The sequence below is a fragment of the Hemicordylus capensis genome, chromosome 5 (assembly GCF_027244095.1).
Source record: "Hemicordylus capensis ecotype Gifberg chromosome 5, rHemCap1.1.pri, whole genome shotgun sequence".
Lineage (NCBI taxonomy): Eukaryota > Metazoa > Chordata > Lepidosauria > Squamata > Cordylidae > Hemicordylus > Hemicordylus capensis.
The window spans coordinates 152,705,706-152,718,267 of record NC_069661.1 but is presented as its reverse complement, the minus strand read 5'-3'; the positions used below and the strand labels follow the sequence as shown (position 1 = coordinate 152,718,267).

Genomic DNA, 12,562 nt, shown 5'->3' with positions numbered 1-12,562 from the left:
GATTTTCCAAAGATGTATCATTCCTTGTCAACCTTGGTCTCATAAACTAATAGGACAAGGATTATTTCTAGATATTATCTGGCCTAGTTCCCATTAGGAATGATGAGAGCAGCACGGCAACTACAAGAACATGGAGCAGCTCTGCCTCCACAAGCAGCACAGGTGGGCTATAGAGTGCATTGCAGCAGTGCACACACCCCTCTCTTAGATGGATGGATCTCTGTGTCCTATGTCAGCCACATACTTCTGTAAGAATTTCCCTGAATGGTACAGATACTCAAAATGGCTTACCAAGTTCCATGTGCTCATCACAAGATGCATATCCAGGAGAAGATGGGAGGTTCTCATTACACTTCAGTAATTCCAATGATTCATTCATCCCTGAAGTTCTATTATCCACCACTAACAGAAGTTTCTGTACTGCATTAGACATCTGATTAGTTTTCACTTCCCAGACCATTGTAGGGTGCTTCAAATTATCTGACTTTAAAAGAAATTATTAAATGCATTAATACTCTGAGCTGTAGAAAATACAGTGCAACCTGAGGTATAACTATCACCACTAACTCACCTCCCTCAAAAAATTACTTATTTAAAATGTCTCCAAAGTTTATATTCAGTTTTCTCTAGTATTAGCATAATATTTACAAATACAGTAAGTAAAATATAGTAAAGTATCATATTGATATAATCAGGTTGACAATTTGGTTCCTTAATTTCTTAAGATGATGGGATAATACATTTTAAAGTAAAAGGGATATTCTAAATGATTTCAAGATATCTTGAAATGGTTATTTTGAAAAGCTGCTGTTTTGAAAAGCTGTTATTTTCACAGCCTAGAAAATAATTCCTTTGCTATAAATCCATTAGCTAGTCTTTCATCTAACAGTGAACTAAGCCAAACAACCATAAGGCTTTTGAACATGTAACACAGCAGGGGGTAACTTACAAATTAAAATCAAGACAACAGATCAGTTAGATCAATTTCCATACTCCTATGTGAAAAAACATGCACCCTGGTATCTTGAAATAAAGAAATAGTCTAAACAACAAGATTAATTTATAGACAACCTATGCAATACAAGAACTGCAAACATGAAGTTACTGATTAGTATGCCAATTACACTTATAATGTATACTAGCACACATCAAACCCATATATCAATCCAGTAATTCATCCATGAGATAAGGGAAGCTCAACCTGTGGCTCTATAAACCAAATCCATACCCCATGCAAATTTCATTTTGTCCCTGGATGGCCCTATCTAATTTTAAACAAGCTGTGGTAAAAGGTTTGCCCACAAAGTGCTTAAATTATAACAAGCAAAGCTATTTCACACATAAATGTTAGAGCTTTTTAGTATGTATCATGCTAATGCTATGCCTCTATACATGCGTTCCATCATTCAGGCCTCTAACAAATTTTATTTGACTAGAATCCAAGCTGCCCCCCTGTGAGGAGTGGAGCCACTGCTCACCTCAGACAATGCCCTCTGCTCCATGGAAGGGGGACACCTCACCTCACTTGCTTATTCCTTCTACAAGTAACATCCACGTGGCTCAGGTAGGCAATGGACAAATACAACCGAGAAGAAGGAATAACCCACCCCAACCTTGCTTATTCACACCTTTGTCCATCACTTGGCTCAGATGTCATGCTTAAAGTATCCAAATCCCATGGCAAGTTGGTGTCTGAGAACTGTCAAGCCCTGCCGTAACTAGAAGCCCAAGTTGCCAAATGAACCCACTTGAAAATCTTCATCGGGAAATTTTCCAATTCAAAATTTTCTGGAAAACCCACATCTCTAATTCACATGTATAGAGTAACCCATATATACAAAGCTACCATACTCTGGAAGCACACTTACAATGTTGTCATCAGATATTCCTATTCCTTTCCATGACCAAACTTAGAGAAAACAGCTTATGCAAGTTGGAAGTAGAAGCTGGCTGTGCAGAGTGTTGACTATCTGATGAATGTGATGTCACAACCTATCCATATACCCAGAACAATTTTGCAACTTAAAATTGAGGATTTAAAATAGTAATACACATACCATATGAACTTTTAACAACATAAATGTACTACTGGTGCTTAAACCTTTTTTTCCCCCCCAAATCAACAACTCAGTCTTCAAAACAGAGGCAAGAATTCTATCAATTAGGGTGTGAAGATATGAATTAGCTGGACTCACCTCACCAGAAAGAGAAGCCCCCTACAGCTTTTAGATATGTATGTACCCTATATATCTATTTCAGGAAGAAAATGCAAATAAAGCACACAGGTAAAAATTGTTCAATAATCTTCTCTCCTATATACATTATTTTCCTGAAGATACGTTAAGCATATACCTTGAAATCATAACAGGAGAGGGACCACACATTCATGTACTGAAAACACAAATCCTAGTGTTGTCAAGAAGCCAACAACTTGCCAGGTATCCCTACTGCAAATATATGCCTTTTTAGAGAGAGAGACACATTTTCTCTCTCATCACTGGTTAAGTGGCCTTTCTTATTCACTTACTATCTAAGGACCGAGTCATACAGAAACAAGATTTTTAATCCAGAGTTAATTCCCTAAGCAGACAGAAGCACCATATACAGTGGCGGTTACCTAAGTCACACTTCCCATATTGCAGAAGGCAAAGTGAGAGGAAGAGCAGTCACACACATAGATGTGGTCTGTTTCGGCACGGGTACTGCTCCCCACTGTCTAAAGGTCTGCACAAAGCAAGAGCAGAGCGCGCGCACATACAGAGCGGGGGAGAGCAGAGCAAAAGACGCTCGCGCCAAGTTTCTGTCACGCGCTCCGCGAGGCAGAAGGCGGTTGAAGCACGCGCCAGAGTGCGAGCTGCGGAGCTCTGATTAGTACCTTCCACAGGGGAGGGAAGAAAAGCTTCGAGCAGCTCGCTTCTGAATCCCTCCCTTCCCTTTTCGAGTCACGTGGCCCACGCCTGGAAAAGGTCCTTGTTTATAAACTTTTTCTCTCGGTGCAGGGCGCATGCGCCCAAAGGCCCATTCATTCAGAAGTGCGTAACAACAACAGAAGATGTGGGGGAGGGGCTCTTGCCCCACAGCTGAGAGGAAAATGGGCAGAACTCGAAATTTACCCTGCTCCCCCAAAGCGGCTCATTACAAACCCGACGCGACAACCTGGGGAGGGGAGGGGGGGGGAGTTGTGTGGATGAATGGCAGGCAGAAGACAAGCACAAAGAGAAAGGTAAAGGAGTCGTCGGAGCTGGCGACCGTATCATGTATGGCGATGCGTCCTGATTTGAGCTTTTGGAGAATCAGGAAAACATGAGCCCACTGGCGTCACAGCCGCCGCCCCCCCCCTCCCCATGAAATGAGCCCCAAGATGAGCACTCCAAAATCATGACGGCTCCTGGGCGAGGGTGGGAAGCTTAAATTAGTAGTTTCCCAATAACTCTTCACCCCAAGTCTCCTCACTTAGCGCTCTTACTCTCTAGTCTAAAACTTCTGAGGTACTTACCAAACCCGTCGCCATTACAAGACTCCCTTCGACTTCCCCCCCTTCCCCTTTTCTTAGAAATCCCGCCCACCTTATTAAGCTTGGCCTTTTAATGGCTAAAACGAACATCCGTCACGCAGCTCTCTATTCTCACTGGATAGTCCTAATGCCTGTCATGATTCGTCCGTAAAAAGCAGAGTTGTTTTGATGTTCTTCGCGCTGTCGATTGGACGGAAAGTTATGCCAGTCACGATAAAAGAAACATTTTCGATGGGCGTTAACCAGCCCCTCAAGCCGTAGAGACTTATGGGAGTTGTTGTTTCTCTTATCCTTATAGACGAGCAAAATAGAGAGCTGAAGAACAGCAGTTCCCACAAGGCGTTCGGTTGATGGTAAACAATACGGTTAGGGACACGTGTATTTGTGCGTCGCCCAGACTGTGGCCCTGCGTAGATCCCGTTGCACCAGTACAATAACTGAAGGTTTTTCACTCTTCTCTCCTGCTGCTGTAGCTTCTTTGGAAAGGCGTTAGTGCAAATAATATACCTAACTGAAGCTCAGAAACGTAGGCAGCCATAGTATTTATAGGGGATTAAAGAACGTGCATATCCGCCACACTCCATTTAAGAGTACAATTTAGCTCGTTAAGAGTAAGATACGCAGCTATACATCCCTGCTTAATAACAAGTGGCACTGAATGCAGAGGCATTTACCGCTTTGTATATGGCTGGGCCGTTTGTTCAGTGGTCTTATCGTCAGAAGACAGCAAACTTGTCCCATCCACTTTTCCTAATCAAATCTCGTTTTCGACTGTGCTAAAAGCAGCACCTATGATCAGCAATTCATTGTTTGAAGGCGTCTCTGTGATAATCAAGCCCCCCCTAATGGCGTAGCGGGAAAATGCTTGACTAACAAGCAGAAGAAGGTTGCCGGTTCGAATCCCTGCTGGTACTATATGGGGCAGCAGTGATAAAGGAAGATGTGAAAGGCATCACCTCTTACTGCTTGGAAGGAGGCAATGGTAAACCCCTCCTGTATTCTACCAAAAGAATACAGTACCCACAGGGCTCTGTGGATGCCTGGAGTCAAAATCGACTTGACAGCACACTTTACCTTTACCTGTGATAACCTTGGCAACATATTCAAGAGTATGTTCCTTGCCTCATTCTGAAATAAATTGCACTCTTCCACGGTCTCTTATTGGAAAAAATGGATGCAATAACAGTAGGGTATGTTAGAAACACAGGAGGATAATATGATACACTTGATTTCCTGTTACACAGTAAATATAGAGATGACCAATCTGAAATGCAACATTCAAAATGACCATTTTATAATTACTGTGCACAAAACAGTAGGATATACTAAGGTAAAGTGTGCTGTCAAGTCGTTTTGGTAGAATACAGGAGGGGTTTACCATTGCCTCTTCCCAGGCAGTATGAGATGATGCCTTTCAGCATCTTCCTATATCGCTGCTGCCCGATATAGTACAAGTAGGGATTCCAGCTGGCAACCTTCTGCTTATTAGTCAAGCATTTCCCCACTAGCAACCCATAAAAGCAATATTTTAGAAGTGGGGTCCATGTACTATTAACCCCTTCCCAACCAAAAACAAATTCCCCCAACAGGGCAATGAAGCCTGGAGAGACAGCTGCTTCAGGCAGCAAATTGGCAGTGATGGGGGTGGCACTCTGCACCCATCACACCTGATGCTGGACTAAGTTAGGATTTAGACTAAAACAACATTTTGGTATGATCCAACAAGTCTTATGTGCTAATGCAGCTGCTGGGATTCTTGGAGAGATCAATCCCCCCCCCCCGATATATCCAGCAGGGTTTGGGTTCCGTTTTGGAATGGAAGCTGTATCGGTAGGTTTGCCAGAATCTGCATCAGGAACTCAAAAGGAAGAATGTGAGCCTATAGGTATTCTTTGACATCTGAGCACAATTTAAAAATTAGGCTCCTTGGAACTGTTAAAGAGCATGGTGATGGATTGGCACCAGAGGGTACTACTGAGCAACTTCTGCCATTTCATGATAGCATTTATTCTAAAGGGGTATTGCAACATCTTATCCCCAGTGCTTTTTAACACCTATAAGCTGCTGCCTGTGTATAATCCAGGGGTGGGTAACCTTGGCTCTCCTGCTGTTGCTGAACTAGAACTCCCATCATCAGCTGGGGATTATGGAAGGTGTAGTTCAACATTTCTTTTTCATTCAATTAAGGCATGTTCCTTGAGCAGGTGCCCAATATGAGATAACAAATTGAAGCTCCATTCTAACAAGACAGAATAATAAACACATTTACAAACCAGGTGGAGGAGGGGCATTTGTTCTTGATGCAGTCGCACCCAATAAAGATTAGGTGTACAGACTGGGAATGGCCCTTCTTCCTGCACTGCTACTTGATCCAGAGGTCCAGCTAGGTAATTTTGGAGCCTGGACCTAAAGACCTTTGGAGGCTCCCCTCCCAATTAAGCATCATCATGCTCAGCTGGGTGACCACACCACTCAGGACAGACTGAAGTGGATTCGGGGTGGGGGACGGGCTGTGGAGGCCCTGGACTTCGGCCTGGACGTCCCGGGGTAAGAGCACCCGGGGTAAGAGCGGGGTAAAACAAGGATTGAAGAATAGAACAATATCGGACCTCTGAAAAGTATAAGCATGCATATGTATTCAGTACTTGGTTTGGGCCCCTTTTGCAGCAATTACTGCCTCAATGCGGCGTGGCATGGATGCTATCAGCCTGATGAGGTATTATGGAACTAATGAGGTATTATGGAAGACCAGGATGCTTCATTAGCGGCCTTCAGCAATTCTGCATTGTTTGGTCTCATGTCTCTCATCCTTCTCTTGGAAATGCCCCATAGATTCTCTATGGGGTCAGGTCAGGCGAGTTTGCTGGCCAATCAAGCACAGTACACTGTATACTTTTCAGAGGTCCGATATTGTTCTATTCTTCAATCCTTGTCTTCTTGGTTCCATGTAATATTCTAATTTTCTGAGATTGTGGATTTGGGGTTTTCATGAGCTGTACGCCATGATCATCACAATTATAACAAATTAAGGCTTGACTTATCGCGCTTTGCATGTAATGCGTCTGTCTCATATCAGTTTCACCTTTTAATTTGCATTACTGAAATTAATGGACTTTTGCACGATATTCTAATTTTCCGAGTTTCACCTGTAGCTTCTGCCCACATGGTTCTGATATTCAGACAGACAGTTACTTCAGTGATGTGGAATCTCACCACACACACACAAATTTATCCACACCTCTGAGATAATGTGAGAAGTTGGCATACAGATCTGGGAGGGGATTATTTCTCTTTTAAAAGCTGTCATACTCTGTTGTCAGCTGGCTGAACTGGTACAAACAGTATTTATATTCTATAGCAACCTAGTTGAAAGGCATCTAAAAGAAAGGAAATATTTTAAACAGGTTTACATGGTGATCCTCCACGTTCTTTAAATAAGTTGCAGTGAGATTTCACCTCAAATAGGCTCTTCAACAATGAGGTGCCGAACAGGAGTAGTGCAAGACGTTTTGCTGCCAGAGGCAAAGAACAATGTGATGCCCCCCTCTCCGCATCTACAGGTAGGGGCTCAGAATTCTCAGGTGATGCAGTTGCCAGGCTACGTAGTTGTGCCAGGGGCATTCCTAGCTCAAGCCAGGGGAGGGAAAGAAGAGGTGTTTCCCCAGTGAGGGGAAAGTGAACAGTGTGCTCCAGCAGGGCTGAGGAAGGGCAATGGCACTGGAAAGCAGGGCAACATCCATGGTGGCAAGGGCCCAGCAATTGCTGCCCCCTGCACTCCTCCTCACATCCACACCTGAGGCGGCTGCTTCACCCTTCCTAATAAAAGGGCTGCCCCTGGTGCCAAACATTTATTCATAATATTTAGTGCATTTTATATCAGAGTAGCCATGTGGGGACATGGGGACCAAATCTAGGTATGGACACAACAAGTGATAAACCCTCAATTCTCAGGAAGTTTCAGAATAGAAGATATGGATTCAAACATTTTTGCTGAAATTGATCAATCACAGAAATCATGTACAGCAAATGGAGCACTAGTATCTTGCTCATCCATGAAGAAAATCATGATCCAAAACAGCAAATAAACATATGACGCGTCTGAACCAACTGTAACTCAATCCAGATTCATGACAGTGTCCTCTATTGAAAATTATTTATTAATTTTGTACACTTGTAAATTTTCACAATTTATAGGTACCATAAAAAAGAGGCATCAGTAAAAATACAGAAGATTAACATTCAAGAAAGGGAAGTGGTGCACAAATTCGCTTAGGGGGGAGAAACAAAACAAAATATGTCCTTATTTTAGATTAAAAAAAAAAAAATCTGTGCTATCCAAAAGGTTCAGAACAAGCTACAATGCTTTTAGAACAAAACATAAAAAGTTCACACACACATACACATACCCTTCAAAACAACTCCTTCTCCTAATGCCCATTAAAGTACAACCATTACTTCCACACATCCTCTTTCACCTAATACTAGTTTAATCCAGGCCACTAAAGGCCATCTGAATTAGGAAGGTGCTGTAATGCTGCAGGAAGATATATTGGTTTGGGCCTTAGCTAAATGCTCTGGGGAGAAGTGGTACAGTTGTAGAGAAGTTACATAATGTAGCTGTCTACAGAGTCAGACCATTGATCCATCTTGTCCAGTACTATGGAAGCAGCTCTCAAAGCCTCAGTTCCCAGTACTGCTACTAGAGAATCTAGGGATGATATCTTGTGAATGAAAAGCATGTGCACTAGCAGTGAGCCATGGTCTCTCCCACCTAAGTGACTCCATCATTTGGATTATTTAAGTCCTTAATTTTAGTGCCTTTAAAAGGCAGGGAGAGTCACTCCGGCCATGCTGCAAATGTCGGTTTAACTCCCAAATGGGGCTGCACGGCCCTGTTTGGGAGCTAAACCATGCCCCTGTGTCTGACATCAGGTGCAGGGGGCAGGGCTCGCGGAGGCCGCCGCTGGCCTCTCTCTGCCCTTGCATGTACCTGAAAGTGTGTAGAGTCCATTCTCTATGCATCTCACTTCCAAATGTTTCAGTGGGTTCTAGCACACCATTTTTGGTGAGGCCTGGGCAGGTCCAATATATTTTGCCCCCTGAATTTAAGGGGTAAAAATTAAATAGATTGGGTCTGTGTGTGTGTGTAGATTCCATGACATTACATCTAATGTGGTCAAGCAAGGTGGCCCAGGGAATGCTGCAGGCACAGCCAGAGATGGCACACAGACTGTATGCACTTTCTGTTATGGAAAAAGGAATTTAAAAACAAAAACAAAATCAAGGGTTCTTTTTACATACAGAAGTTTGTAGGAAGTAAAGTGGGGGGATGTGATGTGTGGCATTCTTTCTCCACGCAAGAATATGTCACAGGACACAGCATGCTTCTCATATTACATCTCGCTGCCCTAAAGTTCTGAAGGTGCATGTTTTTATTTATGAAAAACCAGTATCCCATGAAGCAGCATGGCTTCAGAGCTGAGTTAGGATGTAGTCCCTGATCTACCTGGATGAAGTAAAGTCTAATACTGTACTGGCTATATCTGGGGAAGAGCCGAAGATATGAAGTATGGAAATTGGCAAACAAGTGCAGATATGATTCTCTGCCAAAACAAAGCTCAAAGCTCTCCTGTCAAGGGTTGCTAGTGCCACTAAACTTTATTGTCTGTACCACTTGCTCCAAATCACATTATAGGACATCTGTGAGCAAAGCTTCTCTATATTTGATCACCAGTAAGCAAAGCTACTCAAATTCATATTTTGTCCCCATACAGCAAACCAGCAGCCATGTAAATGGCTGTACCATCAAGCTGTGCTTGTGGACCTCTTCCAAGTTGTGATAAACGACAACACAGATCACCTGGTTAGGCAGGTTGAAGGAAAGATACCTGAAATCGAGTGCCTGCTTCCCTGGCCTTTGCCTGACAGTATTATCAAACAAACTGTGCTGATCATCTGTTGGATACTGGACATACAACACAAGACTACTGTTCACAGATCCTTTCCCCCTGTAGCAGCCTTTTGTGCTGGTGTATATTAGATCTTCATGCAGAAACCTTCTCTGCCCTGGAGACTGCTCTTCTCTTTACTAAGTGATCAGTTCTTGCTAATGGCAAGGGTCAAGCAACATCCTCAGCTCAATTCTCAAATCTTCTCATCAACAGAAGTAATGTTGATGTAAACCAGTTTACATTTACTGTCACTGTGTATGAGTATTGCAGCCCTAATATCCATTACAATCAGTAGTGTAATTCTATAGAAAGGTTAAGAATACAAAATCCACTTGTATTGGTTCAAAGAAGTTGAAAATCTAAACTGTCAAATAGTACTGTGTACATTAGTGTATGGCATTTTAAATATACAATATTAAGACTGATGTTTATCTTGGCTTTGATTGGCAGTCACTTTCAAATGTGTAATTATTAACTCTTTTCTAAACAACACTGAACTAATTCATAATATTTAACTGTAATCAGTTTACATAACAAAAGTCGTGAACTGGGATCCAAACAACTATTTTAGGTGCATCCAAAGACTTGAGTATCTCCAGTGCAATTTCTGACTTTTTTTCTTGTTCTCATGGTACATCACCATCTGTTTGTTTGTTTTTAATTTCTTTGCTTCCAAATGGAGTCTTACCACATGATATGGAGTGGCTGTGTTCAATAAACACAAGTATAAAGCTTCGCTCAGTATGTGAAACTGGTTGCATAGTTCTTTGGATCCAAGCCATGGAGTCTGCTGCCTGATGTTTCGATACAATCACGTTTTCACTCATAGGAATTTTACCAGAAAGATTATGTAAAAATGTTGACACATTATCCTTTATATCACAGTGCATGATATAAATTATATATAATACTAAAAGCATTGTTGTATAATAAATGTCTTCAATGTAATTGTATAGATTTCCATGTACCATTCACTAACCGTGATATATCATTATGCAAACATACATACGCATTGTAACGTAATACTTTCACTTTAGTCCAAGATGGAAGAAATAACTCTCTGACATGTCTGCTGAAAGTGTAATCCTTTATGTTGAGGGGTGAGGGGATTGGTCTTTAAAGAGCAAAGCACATACTGGCACCTTCATTAACTGAATTGCTCCAGGGAAAACTACACTATGTTTTATAACTCACACAATCATGTTCTACCCTATTATTCTAAAACAATGCTAGTTATATTTTGGTAGTAGAGTCTGATCTCAGTGGTCAAAAATGAAATACAGATCTAGCAGCTGCTGTGCTGGGTACAGATGTTTGCGTGTTTGCCCTCTGCCCCTGCAGCCTTTTCCATCTGTGACTCTATTGCACAAGTGCCTGAAGTTTCTTTGCCCCTTTGGAAGACAGTGCATCACTGTGCCAGTTATAACTACAAGGAAGAAGTGCCGGGGCAGGGTTGCATGGCAGGATTAAATCTGGCTTTAACCACAGTAAGAAAAGTCACCATTTGCCCGCTGAAGCCAGTTCATAGGGCCAGGGTGCCCAATTCATTGAACTAGGGAAAACAATTTAAACAGAGGTACACTCAAACTAACATTAAAAGCAAACAAGGAATAGAAACATCACCACTGTGAACACCCCAAATCAAAGTAATTCTGGCTTCTGAATCAGACCGAAGATGCAATCTTTAGAATGAATCCCATATGGAACTAGAATAAAGTTCTGCTTCTGCTGAGAACACCTATGCAAATGATATGCAAGTAAGTAGAACATGATTATGACTTTTGAATCAAAGTGAATTTTTACACTCTTCTAGCTAGTGAACATCTGACACAAATTTAAGAAATCAAAAAGTATATAAAACAAGTGCAAAGAAAACCACCCCATACTGTAATATACAACATACAAAACCTTCCACATTTTAAAGATGTTACAGTATCATTCGTCCAGACTTAAATGTAATCTGATGTCTTATGTAAAATAAATGGGACTTTAAACACAAAATCAAGAAGGTTAAGCTTATTATGTGACTCCTAAAGTTTACCAAGAATGCAAAGCCATGCTTTATTGTTTGGAGGGCTTTTAAAAATACAACTTCTATGAATGCCACTTTAATGGCGCTTCAAACAGCCTACAAACCAAATACGTACTGTGCAGCCTTCTATACTAGATACTTGTGAACACTGGGTGCACTGACACTTTCAATATATCACATTTATTTGACTATATGGTGGGGGTGGGGGGGACCCAGCTTGGTTAATGTTAATGGCAATTATTCCAGTGACATCAACTGATTCCTCCTTTTATTCCTTGATATTCTACAGAAACCATTAACTATTTAGCAAGCAGGAGTGTGTTTTAATCAACACATAGGCAATCCAAAGGATTGTACAGTGAGATTCAGGTGAAGCAGGACTCTCCTTCTGAGAGCAATCCCTGCTATGCTTCAAGCACACCACTCCAAAGAAGAAACGAAATTTAAGAGTGACTTTTTGTACAGTGCAAAGACCTGTGGTCATGGGCATGGTGGTGGGGGAGAGAATTAAAAAGAAAAAGACAGACATGCTGGTGTGCACACATTGTTTTAAACTGCAACCATGGACGTCTTTAAAATGAAACTTGTAATCATAACTATATTTAAAAATTTAGAAGTGCCAAAGATTGTAAATCCCCACAAACTCATCTATAGGATGGATTCTCAGGATTGTTGCCCGGAAGCTGAGGTGCTGGTGGCTCAACAGTCCTCCAAGATAGGGCAACAGTATGCGGTTTCTATTCCATTTACTGATACAGCCAAACTAATGTATACATAAGGCAAATAAAAATTGAAAAAAACAAAAATAAACCCAATCCCTTGTAAAATCACAGAAAAATGCTTAGCATCTACAGGAAGATAGACACATTTTCAGTGGACTAACCACTTCTGTGCTATTTCTCTTAACAGATCTTGTGGTTCATACTTTACTTCATGCACTGGGATCGGAAATGTCCATGTTTGTTCCAAACAGAGCAATTAGTTGGTCTTCATAGTTCGCAATGTTTCGTTTCATAATTTCCATACAAGGTCCCAAAAGCCTTTCAAATGCCTGTACATCCATAA

The 12,562-nt window shown here is 41.6% G+C and overlaps 2 protein-coding genes and 1 long non-coding RNA gene across 10 annotated transcripts in view; 1 reads left to right on the top strand and 2 right to left on the bottom strand.

The window, feature by feature from the left end:
* HBP1 (HMG-box transcription factor 1) overlaps positions 1–3,634 on the bottom strand; it is a 27,145-nt gene extending 23,511 nt beyond the window's left edge. For 3 of the 6 annotated variants that reach the window (XR_008308470.1, XM_053255354.1, XM_053255355.1), the window contains exons 1-2: positions 3,497–3,634; positions 292–484 (exon numbers count right to left, since the gene is read on the bottom strand). Coding sequence is in view for 5 of the 6 variants with exons in the window: in XM_053255354.1 (XP_053111329.1) it covers positions 292–484; positions 3,497–3,604 (301 nt within the window). In the remaining variant the exon portion in view is untranslated. Of the gene's footprint in view, positions 1–291; positions 485–1,868; positions 1,993–2,617; positions 2,762–2,875; positions 3,002–3,496 lie in introns of those variants that run through there. The other 3 variants (XM_053255356.1, XM_053255357.1, XM_053255359.1) reach the window with 3 other exon arrangements.
* On the top strand, positions 3,094–9,421 carry LOC128327107 (uncharacterized). Its single transcript, XR_008308471.1, has 3 exons — positions 3,094–3,223; positions 6,919–7,074; positions 9,289–9,421. It is a non-coding gene; the product is annotated as an uncharacterized LOC128327107 (long non-coding RNA).
* Positions 7,653–12,562, bottom strand: part of PRKAR2B (protein kinase cAMP-dependent type II regulatory subunit beta) — an 89,955-nt gene continuing 85,045 nt past the window's right edge. For 2 of the 3 annotated variants that reach the window (XM_053255362.1, XM_053255360.1), the window contains one exon: positions 7,653–12,562. In XM_053255362.1, the coding sequence (XP_053111337.1) occupies positions 12,429–12,562 (134 nt within the window). In that variant the 3' untranslated portion in view covers positions 7,653–12,428. The other variant, XM_053255361.1, reaches the window with a different exon arrangement.